This window comes from Poeciliopsis prolifica, unplaced genomic scaffold (assembly GCF_027474105.1).
Source record: "Poeciliopsis prolifica strain line A6 unplaced genomic scaffold, Auburn_PproV2 SCAFFOLD031, whole genome shotgun sequence".
NCBI lineage: Eukaryota > Metazoa > Chordata > Actinopteri > Cyprinodontiformes > Poeciliidae > Poeciliopsis > Poeciliopsis prolifica.
Genome location: NW_026562406.1, coordinates 4,344,462 through 4,357,984, shown reverse-complemented (window position 1 = coordinate 4,357,984; position 13,523 = coordinate 4,344,462). Strand labels below are relative to the sequence as shown.

The window sequence follows — 13,523 nt, the reverse complement described above, 5'->3', positions numbered from 1 at the left end:
ACACAGGGCTTTCCGATTGCTATAGCAACAGTATCTGAACCAGCTTCGATCCAGCCAGAGCACTTCCGGTTCATGTTCGATTCACTGTTGGATAATGTCAACATAAATGCCTTAGCGCAACGTCTAAGACAGTGAGGAAAGTAAAAATAGTCTGGGCCGCAGATAAAATATAAACGATAAATCCGATTTTATTTAATTTATCTAACATTTAAATATTATGTAAATAAATGTAAAGGTCTTTTTTTAGGCGTTTCCAATTGTAATTGACAATCATCAAAATTTCTCTAAAATTGTGTGCAAATTGCTGCAGCAGCGTTAGTGGTTAGATTTTAGCAGTGCACAAAGAGGAAGATCTAATAAAATAAAAACACAAACATGCACTGTTGTTGCACTGGGTCTGATAGGTCTAACAATGTGAACCCAACCATTTTCCCTTCTCCTGAAGCTCAGCTGCAAGGACAGCAGTCGAGTTACATGAGAAGGTTTTATTAATAAATAATAAACGTGCAAGACTGGATTGGATTAAACGGCCAAAGTATCATTTACCTGACCACAAGGTGGCACTGTTTGCCTTGATTTGGACTCCAGACTGGGAGACGGAGCAGGTGTCGATTGTGAATCTAAAAAAAAACTTAAAAGTTTCAAAAATCTAAAGTAATAGTCAAATATAGGTCTTTTTGTTGACACATAAAACGGTGGCATGTTTTGTTTTTCTTTTTTCCCTTTCGTCCTTTTTAATAGAATTTATTTATTATATGTTTATTTATTGGCGCTGCTCCTTTCCATGTCCCATGTTCCTGCGTTATTTCACGCTTTTAACGTTTTGGTAACTTTCTGCCCCTCTTCTTCTTTTTGCTTCTATTTGCAAGATCTTGCTTCTGCCCGCTGCTCAAAGGCGTGATGGGCTCCGTCAGTGAGACACTTAGTCGATTCATACCTCCACTTATTAGTTATCATGTCGCCCCTTCCTCTTGCTGTTTCGTACCTATCAATCCATCTCGTACTGAAATCATTGCTTATGAGTCAGTTGTTGTTGTTTTTTTGTTGTTGTTGTTGTTATTGTTGTAGCTCTTCGTTGAGTTAAACGACACCAATAATCTCTCACAGACATTAGAAAAGCGGTGTAAAAACGGTGTAGCCTTATATAAGATGTATAGAATATAAATTTATATATATATATAATAAAATACGGTTAAATAATACTCGAAAACTGAGCATATTCACGATTATATGAAATGTTATATAACCTAAAACAATCAGAACTATACAGACAAATAAGACCACTTATGGTAAATTAGAAGAAAGTGGAGATGTACACGGGCGGCAGTGGTTTTGAAGATGTGGCAACACGTGGCCGCAAAATGACTGCGAAAATATGCCAATAAATTCACTCGGGTGTGTAAAGTCAGACGTACTTTGCGATTTTTATGGATGGATGAATATTTTTTGTTAAGCTTTAATTTAATCCTTTTTATGGAGAGGCTGCAAAAATACTATTTTGTTGTACTCACACAGAAAATAAATCCAAAACGTTTTTTTTTTTTTTGTTGGTTTTTTTTTTGTTTTGTTTTTTGTTTGTTTTTTTTTTTTTTGTATGCAAATTACTCGTGTGTCTAAAATTTGGACCGACACTCCGTCATTTGCCACGCGATCTTCAATTACGCACAAATCCCTCCATTTACGCACCACCCGAACGCCCCTTCTCGTAGGGTCCAACAGTGACGTCACATTTTGCAATTCCCACGCAGAGTCCGGCCAGCCAGTGCGCTCCCGCTGAGCTCCACTACACCTCGCTGTTTCCAGATGCAAGGCGCAGAAACTTAAAGAAGCGGCTGAGCGCGTGGATGACGGATTGTAACTTTCTGCGTGGGACTTTAACTTTAGAACTTGCGATTATGACACAATAATTTGTGAAGTGAGGTTCTTTTTTTCCCCCTCAAGTTATCTTATCTAGGCCTTTAAAAAAACAATTACAGTTAGAACTTTTATTGTAGCATCTATAGGATTGGACACATGGACTGTTTCATCCTCATCCTGGGACAATGACTAACTGCTCTTGGAGTTGTCTTTTTGAAGGGAATTAGGTTGTTTCAGAAAGATAACATTGTACAGTTCTCAAGAGCAATGGAATTCTGTTTGCATATTCAACTTCTTACTGCCTTTGTCTTATGCTTTAAGGTAAGATAACTACTTCAAGCACTCAGCTCATTTTCTGCACGTCAGACTTTATTAAACATCAGATTTATCTTTTGCAGGTCTGTGCTCAGGTGGCGCCAAATGAGAATCATGCAGGTAATGGCAAGTTTTCCATATGCACATTGTGCTACACCTTTGTTTGCTATCAGATCAACATATCAGATGACCACATCCTGGTTGGGATATATACAATAACTTGAGGAAACAATGTGCTCCAGTGTCTGTTTCTATGGAGGGATGTTATTTGTTTATGTCTCGTTAATCAGAATGGTCTGCCACATAAACAGCTTTTGCAGCTGTTTTTATTCATCATCATCAATCTCTTTATCCCACCAACGTCCAAAACTGGACGCTGGCGTAATAATAAACTCTGAGCAATGTCCTTTAGGGACACTTGTTTACCTGTGATCTTCTTGTCCAGGCCTGCAGGTGTTGGCCACGGCTGCACATTATTGGCCTCTTGATGCGGTGGATGGAATTCACGAGCTGCTGGACCAGATTGGAAGCAGTCCGCGTTATGTCAGCGACAGCGGAATAAGTACGAGCATACATGGCCGCCGCGTTTAAGTTTAAGTCCAGAAAGTCCTTTTTGTTCACTATTCGCACTCCTGCCATGGTTATCCGACCTGTTCAATCAAATTGAGTGTCTTGCAGAAAGTATTCACGCCCCTCAAACTTTGTCACATTCTATCATTTTACAGCAGAAATTTCATGCCCTGGGATTTGATGTGATAGACCGCCAAGAAGTTGCGTATGATTATGTTTTTAGTTACTTTATAGAAATAAAATTGTGAACATTTGTATTCAGTCCCTGCAGCACCCTGCAGTTATTGCGATAGGTCTTTCGGGGTGTGTCTGTATGAACTTTGCACACCTATTATCTGAAATGTTTGCCTTTAATCCTTCACAAAATTGCTCAAGGTCAATCAGGTCGAATGGATATCATCTTAAAGAGAAATGTGAACTTTTATTACTTGCTGCTAATTAGATTTAGGTCTGACCTTTGACTGAACCACTCGAATAAGAAAAGTAATACTTTTATCTGAAATATTGTAAGACTATGTTTAGATTTGTATGGAAAGCTGCTTAGTCTCAAGTCTTCTGCAACCTCTAAAAGATTTACTTCTAATACCACCCTGATGCGATCATATTTAATAAAGCTGGGCAGGATTGAGAAGTTAATTTATTTCAGCAACTCAATTCGCTAAGTGAAACACATTATATTGATTAATCACACACTGACTGATGATTTTCTCCTTGCATCTCATGAAAACACAATATTTAAGTTTAGAGTATTGCTTCAGACCAATAAAAACATTGAGGTTTATAGATGTCATGTGACCAAATTTGAAATGCCTCAAGGGTGTGAATACTTTTCCAAGCCACTCCACGACTTTAGGTTTGCCACCCAGTTGCACTGGGTGAAATGCCATAAATGTTTAAGAGGGATCGGGTATGGATACGAGCATGTTGTGTGGCATCGCTCTGTGTTCACCTTCACCAGCATCTCTCTGTTTCATACCTGTGCGGCACGTCCCTTCTGTTGTTCTTCTGTCACTGTTCCCTTGGTGGAAATTATGGTTTTTGTCTTCTCTTTTTGTCCAGCTGTCAGAATCCACAACCACACTGTGCTCCCTTCTTCCCATAACTCTTCCTATGTGTATACCAATGACTCTGCCTACACTAACATTTCCGCAATAGTAGGTGAGAATCCATCACTTTCCCCTCACACAGTCATTTGTGCATCACACACTGCAGCAAGTCAGTGCACACCGTTTGGTTCTTTGCTTGTTTGTCCTTGCAGCACAAGATCATAGCTTAACTGTATGTTATATATCCTGTAACTTTGTCAGTAGGTGTTAGTTAGAAGTCATTCATGTTGGTTAAATTAAAAGTACACAGAAAAACAGAGAAAACCGTAATATGCACATCAAAGTTTTTGCTAATCTCACAATTTTACACCATGAAGCAAATGTGTTTCTGTAATTTATGTTTTGCTACAGACATTGTTGAAGGAGTACACAATAAGGGTATCTTTCTGGACTGTGATAACGGAGGCCTCTTTCTTTACTTTGGAAACTACCAGAACTCCTGCGTCAGTGATCTTAATCTCTGTGCTCTGGATGGTAGGTGCAGTACATTTCATACGTCACTCTTTCATTTGTGCCTGGAGGAATGGGCCAAAATTCTAGCAAACTGTAGTGAAAAGCATGTGAAAAGATGCCCAAAACACCTTCAAGTAAAACAATTTTACCGTGAGGATGGAAAAGTATGTTTTCAGAAAAGCAATAAAAACATTGTCTCCAATAGTTTTAACAAATAATAACAATTTTGGTAATCCTAAAAGAACCAAAACTGAAAAAGTTTAGTCTTCATGTTAAAGTATAAAAAGTATACTTTAAAGTATAAAAAAGGGAATCTGTCGTTTTGAGCCTAATATAGCTGTATGTGTTATATATACACTATTGTAGGGTTTTGGATTAATTTCTAATCTATTAAAACAATCCTTTTCTAGGAGTGACCTTCTCCTTTTTTTGGCAAAACCAAAAGCCAGACTCCAACTTTGCTGTGGCATCAGGAGCGAAAGTTATCTCCAATAGCTTCACAGTCTTTGCAGACTCTCACAAGGGACGTGTGGAGCTTCATACGCGAGACGACAAACACAGATGGAAAGCGGAAATTCCCACTTCAGGTACTGCAAAAACAACTACCCCTTTTATAACATAAGACTAATTGAGAAAATGATTTGTACACATCCATATGAATTATGTTTCATTTGATCAAATCTTTAACTACACAGAGTTGTTGTTCCCATGGTTTTAACTGACACCATATGCTCTCACTGTTGACATGGCAAGTCTATTTGTTGTAGCAAAAAAAAAAAAAAAGGTGTATCTTATTCAATATGCAGCCATTTCCTGTGTAAAATGAAATTATGCCTGATGATTATGACTGGTGGACATAGATCTGATTCTGATGTGTGAAAAATGCAATAGAACTTGACATGTTAAAAGTTTTAATTTGCTGTAGAGAATTATTTGTTTTTCATCATTTGAATCAATCAGATTATTTTGTCAATAGAGTATTCAAGATTGACTAAGTCCTAGCAGCGTAAGGTTTGATTTGAATTCCTTTGAAAATGTTGGGTCAGTCATATTCATTGTGTGCGTTGAAAAAGCTCCAAGGCTGATGTGTTTACGTGAGTTATATTAAGAGTAAACATACAGCATAAACTTGGTATCAGGTATTATTGCCACAAGACTTTGGCCTGAGATCATTTTTGAGTTGGAGCAGAAATATAGCTGAGCTTTTTACCTCCCTTATAATCAAACTTCTATTCAGGCGACTAGAATTAACTCTGATTTTATGGCTGTGAGGGACTCCTGGCATTTTCCATCCATGCTAACTTGATGGTAATAGGAGGGTTAGACCTGCGATGTGTTGTCAATCAACAGAACATCTTAGCTGCAGTTACCAGGGAAAAGGTTCACATGCGATCTTGTTAGGACAGATTTAAAAACTGTATTTATATTAAATTTTGCGCCTCGATCATAAATGTTTTGCTCTGGCTGCTGGGCGTTTCGTGAAGAGGCATCATAACTCAATCTGGGTTTGAATTTGCTGTTCCAGAACATCAAAAGCTGCCTGATTTTCACAGGGTGTCATGCCAGACCTATAGCACAGAATGTCCTAATCTGTCAGCTGTCCCTCTTCCACTTCACAAGTGCCAGGAAAACATTAAAAGGGTGATTTAATGAACCCCTGGGCATTATGTGAGCGACTTTCTTAATTAAAACTGAAAATAGAGCGGTACTCAGAGGGAATTGTGAATGAGTTGAGAAGTGGTGGAGGTCTTGGCACATATGGTTTATATTGTAAGCAAAAAGCAAATGTATTGTGGTCTCCAGGCAGATGTGTTTTCACACAGTGAATGTATTGTCCTGTGGGACCTTCTTGTTGTTCATTTACTTCCTTTCACTTTGTAATAGCAAATGTTTTGGGAAATATTAAGACACATATGTTGATGAACTGCGTAAACGATTTCAGTCGCAGATGTTTCATCAACAAGAAAAACATGTTGACTGAACTCAGTAAAGAGTGTATACTAATATTTTTTCCTAAGCATTTTGTCAAAAAAAAACAATCCAGTGTATTATGAAAATGCCCACTTCAATTTTTAATGTTCAGCTTTAGCTCTGTACCTATTAAAATAGACACCACAAAGAAAATAGGGCTGCTGATAACTTTTTGGAAGTAACCACGCTAATAGTTTTAGATTAAATCAAATTTTGTAAAGGCAGACGGAGAACCTGGGACTACCAGCTGATCAATCATTACATTGGAATTGTTAGTCTCTATTCACTCTATGAATAATTAATGCTGAAATGTATCATTTAAGGTGGACCAGTGTTGAGAACGCAGGACTGAAATGCATTTATTTTGGGGTTTGTATAGAAAAAAGGCGTTGTAGCATTAGTACATTGTTTCTATGATTCACAACAAATATATAAAATAATGATATTTTGTAGGCAATTTGCTAATTGAGTCCATAGCATGACAGAAGACTCCTTTCAATACACAACATGCACATTGAAGTATTCATGTCTTTCAAATGAGTCATTTAGCTAAAACATTTCCTTCAAGAATAGTTTAACTTGTTGAATCTTGACATTTAACCTTTCAGCACATCAACTTCAGGAGGCCATCTTTATGTATTTTTTTCTGGGAAACCTGACTTTTGAGAGCATTATGGAGGAGGCACCATTACATCTTCTCCCTTACATGTGAGAACAGTACGGTCAATTGAACTGATAGGAAAAAAAAATAACTACTTTCTGTAAATAATTTGTTTTACATCAGTGTTTTTTAAAGAAATGTTTTGACTGATCACTAAAATTATTTTTACATAGGTATTCAGTTTTGAAAAATAACAAGACTTGGCATTTTTTGCAACCTGTGATTAAATATTATTGCTGTCCCTTGATGCCGACCGTCTCAATAGTTTGGTTTGTAAACTCCCTACAAACTAAACTCAATGCTGATGTTAGTTTTCCATCACACCATAAACAATTCAATAAAGATATATAGTCTTCCTTTTGAAAAAGTAGATCAACCCGAAAAAGTTTTTTTTTTTTCTATGCAAGCATTCATTGAATGCTGTTTAATTGTAATTTTTCAGTAAATAGTATCCCCCCAATTTTTTCTATTTTAGGTCCATATTGGACGCATGTTCTGTTCACCTGGACCAAGAGGGACGGTCTAAAGGTTTTCATCAATGGGACTTTGTGTGACGGTGATCCCACCGGCTCTGCCTCAGAGAGTTCTGCGGACTTCGGTTCTGATGTTTTCCTCAAAACCGAGAACAACAAGGCGCATCGTCGTTACGTAACGCGGGCTTTCGATGAATTTGCCATGTGGGAAAGGGCCCTTTCTCCCCGTCAGATCAAACTCTATTACAGAGCAGCTGTAGGTAGGACAATGTGCTCTCTTGGAAAGTATTTCCTGTCTTTCTAGCACATGCAGTCTTTGCCAATTAAAATGCTTCCTCCCTTTTGACGCTGAGCAAACAGGGGTCAACGTTAAATCTCAGTGACGGACAACAACAATGAAAACCGTGTACAGGCACACGCCCCTCGGCTCTCGCACAATTTAAGAGCGCAGCTGAAATAGTTCTGCCTTTTAAGTATCTAACCAAGTGTAGAGGCATGTTGAGTCACAGGAGGCAGATCGTTTTAATTCAATGTGACAAGTTACAACATGCAAGGAGTTAACTTCCACACTCCTGAATGTTTCTGTTCTGTTTACCTCCTCTGGTCAGCGGAGGGCCATAAATGGAGATGGAGGCGATTTTTAAAAATAACAACTTTCCGTCGAGTGTTAATCCAAATTAGAAAATCCTAGCGCCGCCTTAGAAATTCTCAGCGCAATACGACATGCGCGGTTGGCTGAATCTAATTCATTTGTGTTTCACATTAATTCCTCAGGGTGATTGGTCGCTGCGTATTATTACTGCCGTGCTGTGATGCATGAAGCATTTAAAAAATGCTCTGAGCTTTCTCCTCTTCTCTGATGATAATTCCATAAGTGATATAATTCACAGCCCATTTCTGGACACCAAATAGACTGGCTGTTCTTGCAAACAATATCTATTTTTAGCTCTCAGCGACTCACCTACTGTATTAACTTTTTCTTTCAATCAAAGAAGAGCAGAAATGATTCAGACTCGCATCTCTAAAGCGCACCCAAACATGGTCATTTTATAGAAGCTTGTAAGAGCTGGCTTCATTAAGTGAGTGTGAAGACTTTAAAAAAAAATTGATCTAAATCCTGTGCAGCCTCTATAGTGGCAACATGTGTGTTTGATCATTCACGTCTAATAGAGGTTGCAAGGATCTGGCATTTGTTCTTTCACGACTGCCGAGTGCAATCAAAAAGTAAGCTTTATGCTGATAAAATCCAGCTACAGAACGACAGCCAGATCTGGTTAGGTTCCCAACGCACCAAAAATAACGAAATATCAAAAAAGGAACGAATATGGGAAAAGACAACCAGATATGCAGGTCAACGGTCTGGTGAGTATTTTGTACTTGAAAAGAGCCTTTTCCTTTTTCTTTTTAGGCGAGGATGGGGTTTCTGCGACGACGCACGGAAATGCTTTGGATGTCTCTACTACTGCAGCAACAGGTGTAAGTGTCGTGGAAGAGTCTCTACCCCTTTCCCAATTCTGACCCCAACTAACACCAACACATTGCCACACTGAAGAAAATCAACATTTAATTCATGTGGGGGAAAATTCTATGTTAATAATGAATAACCTTCACAAAGCCACAGTGACAGAATCAGTGGTACTCCTGCTGTCATTACTTGACCTTACTGTCCCAGTGCTATGACGCTTAGTCATTTAATAACATGTGACTGTTCCTCTTTGAACAGTCTCTACATCATCCAGATTCCTGGATTATTTCCTTTATTGAACTCAGGTTTTCTATATGTCAGGAGAATGGGAGGTCCAAAAGGTAGATTTTGTGCTTGGTGAACCATTTCTGTACTGATTTGGCCATGTATTTTGGATCATTGCTCTATTTATAGTACCTACGACAGATCATTTTTTCATGTTTCCTGGTTGAATCCAGCAGTTCTTTATTTAAAACATCCTTTAAATCAGTTTAGCGTGGTTTGTAATCCAATCAGGTTTTCATGGCATTTGAAGGAGATCAGGACCCATAAGTCCTCCACTATTCATGTTACTTGGTTTGGTAATTATCAAAAAGCTCGGTGTAAATGTAATCTGATCAAAACATGCTGCGAGTTGAGGTCCCAGTGGAGTTTTGTGTTTGTGACCGCAGTGCAGATAAGGCTTTTCCTGCAATCACTCCCAAGCAGGCGGTTGGCTTGTAGATGAACCTTTGGTGACCCCCCACAATGACACACTTTGCTTCAGTTCTCTAAAGCTCTGGAGAGTTATTTACCCCCATTATCATCCTGCTACTGCGCATGGTGGCAAGGAGAATATGTGTTCAGCCCAGTAGTTTAAGAGCCAGTGTTTTAAGGTGTGCTTAAACTCCACGGAAACAGAAAACGATCCATTGGTAATTAAACATAGAATTCATTTGTTGTAACAAAGCTTTTTTCCAGATAAAATCCCATATGATAAAAAAGCCAATTCTTTTGGCCGCAGTTGTAAGGAAGATGCATTTGTGAATTGAGCACCAAAGATAAGATTGGACGTCATCTTTACCAATGCTGAACACCCTATTCTGCTACTGACTCCTTTGGCTTGTTGAATTGGAAGATTGACTGATTGATTGATTTCATTAACTTGTTCTCAACCTGGCACCTCCTCTTCATGTTTATCTCCATTTGGTCAGACATGAAGAAGAGAGTTTGCCTCTGAAAGAATCCAAGAGAGGATTTGGCACATTTTATTTTATGTTTCCACACATCTGTACCAAATGCCAGTAAACTTGCCTGACAAGTTTTGTATGTTGTTTATTTCTGCTGCTAGCCAAGTATTTAGATCAATTGTAGGTACAAATCATAGAAACATTATTTCTAGATGTTTTTTTTTCTAATGTTTAATATCTCTCTCGTTTTGCCAGCAGCAATTATAACATTTGACAAATTATGACCTCTAATCAAACCAAATCGACTCTGAATGACCTCCAGCTGGTGGAAAATATTTATTTTGGTCAAACAAAATAAATCTATGAGGAGATAGTGAAAAATCACCTTTTAGTCATCGGTTGTCATCATCAGGTGAAACAACCAAAAACTGCAAAAGTACAAAATGACTCTGACTCTGGACTCAATAAGATAAGTTCTAACGTCTTCATACAGCTTAACATCAACATTTTCTGAGTTTTAAGAGGAAGTGCAGCAGCTACAAAGAAAAGGTAAGGGGAGGGGGGAAAAAATCACCAAAATAAAGTCATCACAGAAGTGGGAAATGGGGGCCTTTTGCTTCAAAATGCACAAACAATTCATTACTCACCGAGACACTGTTTTCATTTTGTCAACAGATAAAAAGAAAGATATTGAGAACACATGTGAAGAGACCTGTTTATAACAGATTTGGGGGTAGAAAACATACTCAGAAACTCAAAACGCAGCACATGAGAACAGCTTCTTCTAACACACTGTATAGAGAAACAGCGATACATTTACTTAGAGTATTCCCCTGAAATCAATCACTTCACGTTCTGTGTACGTTGGAGCTCCGTGTTTATTCATAAACTTCTCCAAATGATTTTTGCGCTGTCTCCCCAGAGAGCTTTTGAAGGGAGTCCTCCCGTGATCAGCGGACACCAGGAGAAGGTCCAGAGCTCCCAGGGGCCGAGCACCAAGCCCGTGCTGGACTTCCTCAGCGCGCTGCCCAACCGGACAATTCCTCACAACGATGCCAACAACCTCACACAGGTCCTGGAACACAGCACGAAAGAAAAAAACATATCACTACGCTTTCAAAATAAGATCACACGCAGACACGGAGGCCACCCGTGTGCAGATGATGATGTCCGCTCTCTTCCTTCCAGGCTTTTCTCAAAAGTGTGGAGGAAGTTCTGACTTCTCCAGGATTGCCAGAGGTAAATGAGGCCACTCTGTTGTTGTCGAAAGGTCCAAGCATGACAAACTATAGCAGAAGCAATCTGAGTGTTGCTTAGAGCTGAGGCACAAAAGCGGGTCATTGACTCAGAGTTTTTAACGCTGCATATTTTTGGCATGAGAGGCACTTGAAACTCTGACAGTAAAAGACATTAATGGTGCTTTCGCTTAAACAGAATGCCTCAAAGGAAGTTATTTCACAGCACTGCCAGAAATAGAAGTGTCACTAAAGCAACATATTTGAAGGAAATATGATGCTTCCTTTGATCAACAGTTGTCCTGGTCAAATCTCACTGCTCTGATATGCAAAAAATTCAAGTGAGAATCTGTGGAAATATATTAGCAAATCACATTGTCTGTGCTAAAGTTACTTAGATTAGACAAACATTTCAGTCTCTACACTCAGAAAAGAGAATAATTGATCCAATTTAAATAAATTGCATCAGTTTGCAACAAGTAATTCAATTAAGTCCAGTCAGTTCATCATGTTTATTAAACTCTCAAGTTGACCAAATTTAATAAATAAACTTGGGTAAACTTAATTGAACTAGTTGTAACCAATTGAAGCAACTTATTGAAGTTGGAGCTGTATTCTTTTTTTCTCAGTGTAAATATGTAAAGCTGAGATATGTACCAAAAACTTGCAGCTGTGGCTGAAGTAGAAGGTGGTTCTACGAAGTATTGACCAAGGTGGGAGTCCAATTCTTAGTCGTTTGAAATGATCAAAATCATGCATCATTTTCCTTTTACTTCATATTTATCAAATATCACTACTTTTTGTGACACTTGTTTCCTTTTAAATTAATTATTTGCACGTTAGATTCAGATGAGATTGCTTCTCTGTAAAGTTGACATGCCTTTAACGTGAACTACAAAATACAAAATTGCCTTTGAAATTCATCTTAATGTATAGAAGAAATGCACATAAATCTGATAAACTGAAGCAACACATCGAAAGGCAGCAAAATTTGACCTTGTCCTGTGATGATCGTCCGTCAGCAGGCCGACCCGGTGGTCAGCAGCTTGATTGAGACAGTGGACATTGTGATGGGACAAGTGGTAACCAAGCTGGAGTTCAGCTCTGGCTCTCCCTTTTCCCTGGGCGGAACGTCTTTGGTTGCAGGTCAGAAAGATGTTTGCTCTCTCTCTGCTATATGGACAAACTTTCACTCCCCAAACTTTTCTCTTTACAAATCGCATCGGTTTTATTGTTTGCTTCTGAGTTTATCATTCTCAGTCTTTTTTTTTCTAAACTCTGATCCCTGCATACCCCTCACAGATTACTCCCTGATGAAGCTGCCAGAGAACTTCAATCTGCCACATTACCGCTTTCCCACACAGGGGAGGAATTACATCTCCGTGCCTGGGGAGGCATTTGCAATGCACAGTAAGTGTAAATAATACAACCTGTTCATGTTTTAATGAACATGTTGCGTTATTATTACAATTACAATTTATTACAATTATTATTCAAATTGTTTCCAGTTGGGGAGGTGGACTCTACCATTTGAAATGGACCATTAAACATTGAATTTGCAATACAAATATATCAATCCAGGAAGTTCTTGTTACAATAAGCTGAGATGTAAGACTGCTAAATGCATGCGGTCTAACATGGGGTTAGGGTGAAAGCCTTAGTATGGATTTATAATGCCCTGCAGAAACCCACCTATGATTTTACTGTAGGTAGTTACCCTTTCATTTAAAACAGAACAAATAAAAGTCGTTCCTCTTTTTTTTCCACCTCACTCCGTCATTAAAAAGAACGGGCCCCTGCAGTGGACTGAGGGAGAGGAGTAATTACACTGGGCATTAAAGCGTTGTTTGTTCGACTTTGCGTAGAGGTCGGATTCCCCCGGCTCCATCTGTGTTCCTCCATGCCGTGTTCTGGCACACAAACACAAAAAATAAACAGCTTAAATAATTCATTTACAAACTCGTATCGAAGAGGAATGAACATTATGGCTTGACACACGAGAGCCGGGGCCAAATTAAGTCATAGGCCTGAATACCTGGCAGCGTAAAATGCTCAAAGGGCAGCTTTTATATCCTAATAGAGCACAGAGAATGCAACGCGTTGGAGTGTTCAGACGGTGTTTTCTTTGTTCATTCTTTTCTTTTGGAGAACCGAACAAGGAAACTGACCAAGACGAGGTCCTCTGTGAAGATTGCTGCGAGGCATTCGGTTAGAATAATATTTCTATTATTATATTTCTATGAACTTT

General features: G+C 38.7%; 1 protein-coding gene across 2 annotated transcripts in view; it reads left to right on the top strand.

The window, feature by feature from the left end:
• The first annotated feature begins 1,819 nt into the window (after positions 1–1,819).
• adgrd1 (adhesion G protein-coupled receptor D1) overlaps positions 1,820–13,523 on the top strand; it is a 34,952-nt gene continuing 23,248 nt past the window's right edge. Inside the window, exons 1-12 of one of the 2 annotated variants that reach the window (XM_055050911.1) lie at positions 1,820–2,178; positions 2,256–2,292; positions 2,618–2,734; positions 3,802–3,900; positions 4,200–4,322; positions 4,712–4,888; positions 7,409–7,666; positions 8,815–8,882; positions 10,963–11,112; positions 11,229–11,279; positions 12,298–12,421; positions 12,578–12,685. In XM_055050911.1, the coding sequence (XP_054906886.1) occupies positions 2,125–2,178; positions 2,256–2,292; positions 2,618–2,734; positions 3,802–3,900; positions 4,200–4,322; positions 4,712–4,888; positions 7,409–7,666; positions 8,815–8,882; positions 10,963–11,112; positions 11,229–11,279; positions 12,298–12,421; positions 12,578–12,685 (1,366 nt within the window). In that variant the 5' untranslated portion in view covers positions 1,820–2,124. The remainder of the gene's footprint in view (positions 2,179–2,255; positions 2,293–2,617; positions 2,735–3,801; positions 3,901–4,199; positions 4,323–4,711; positions 4,889–7,408; positions 7,667–8,814; positions 8,883–10,962; positions 11,113–11,228; positions 11,280–12,297; positions 12,422–12,577; positions 12,686–13,523) is intronic. The other variant, XM_055050912.1, reaches the window with a different exon arrangement.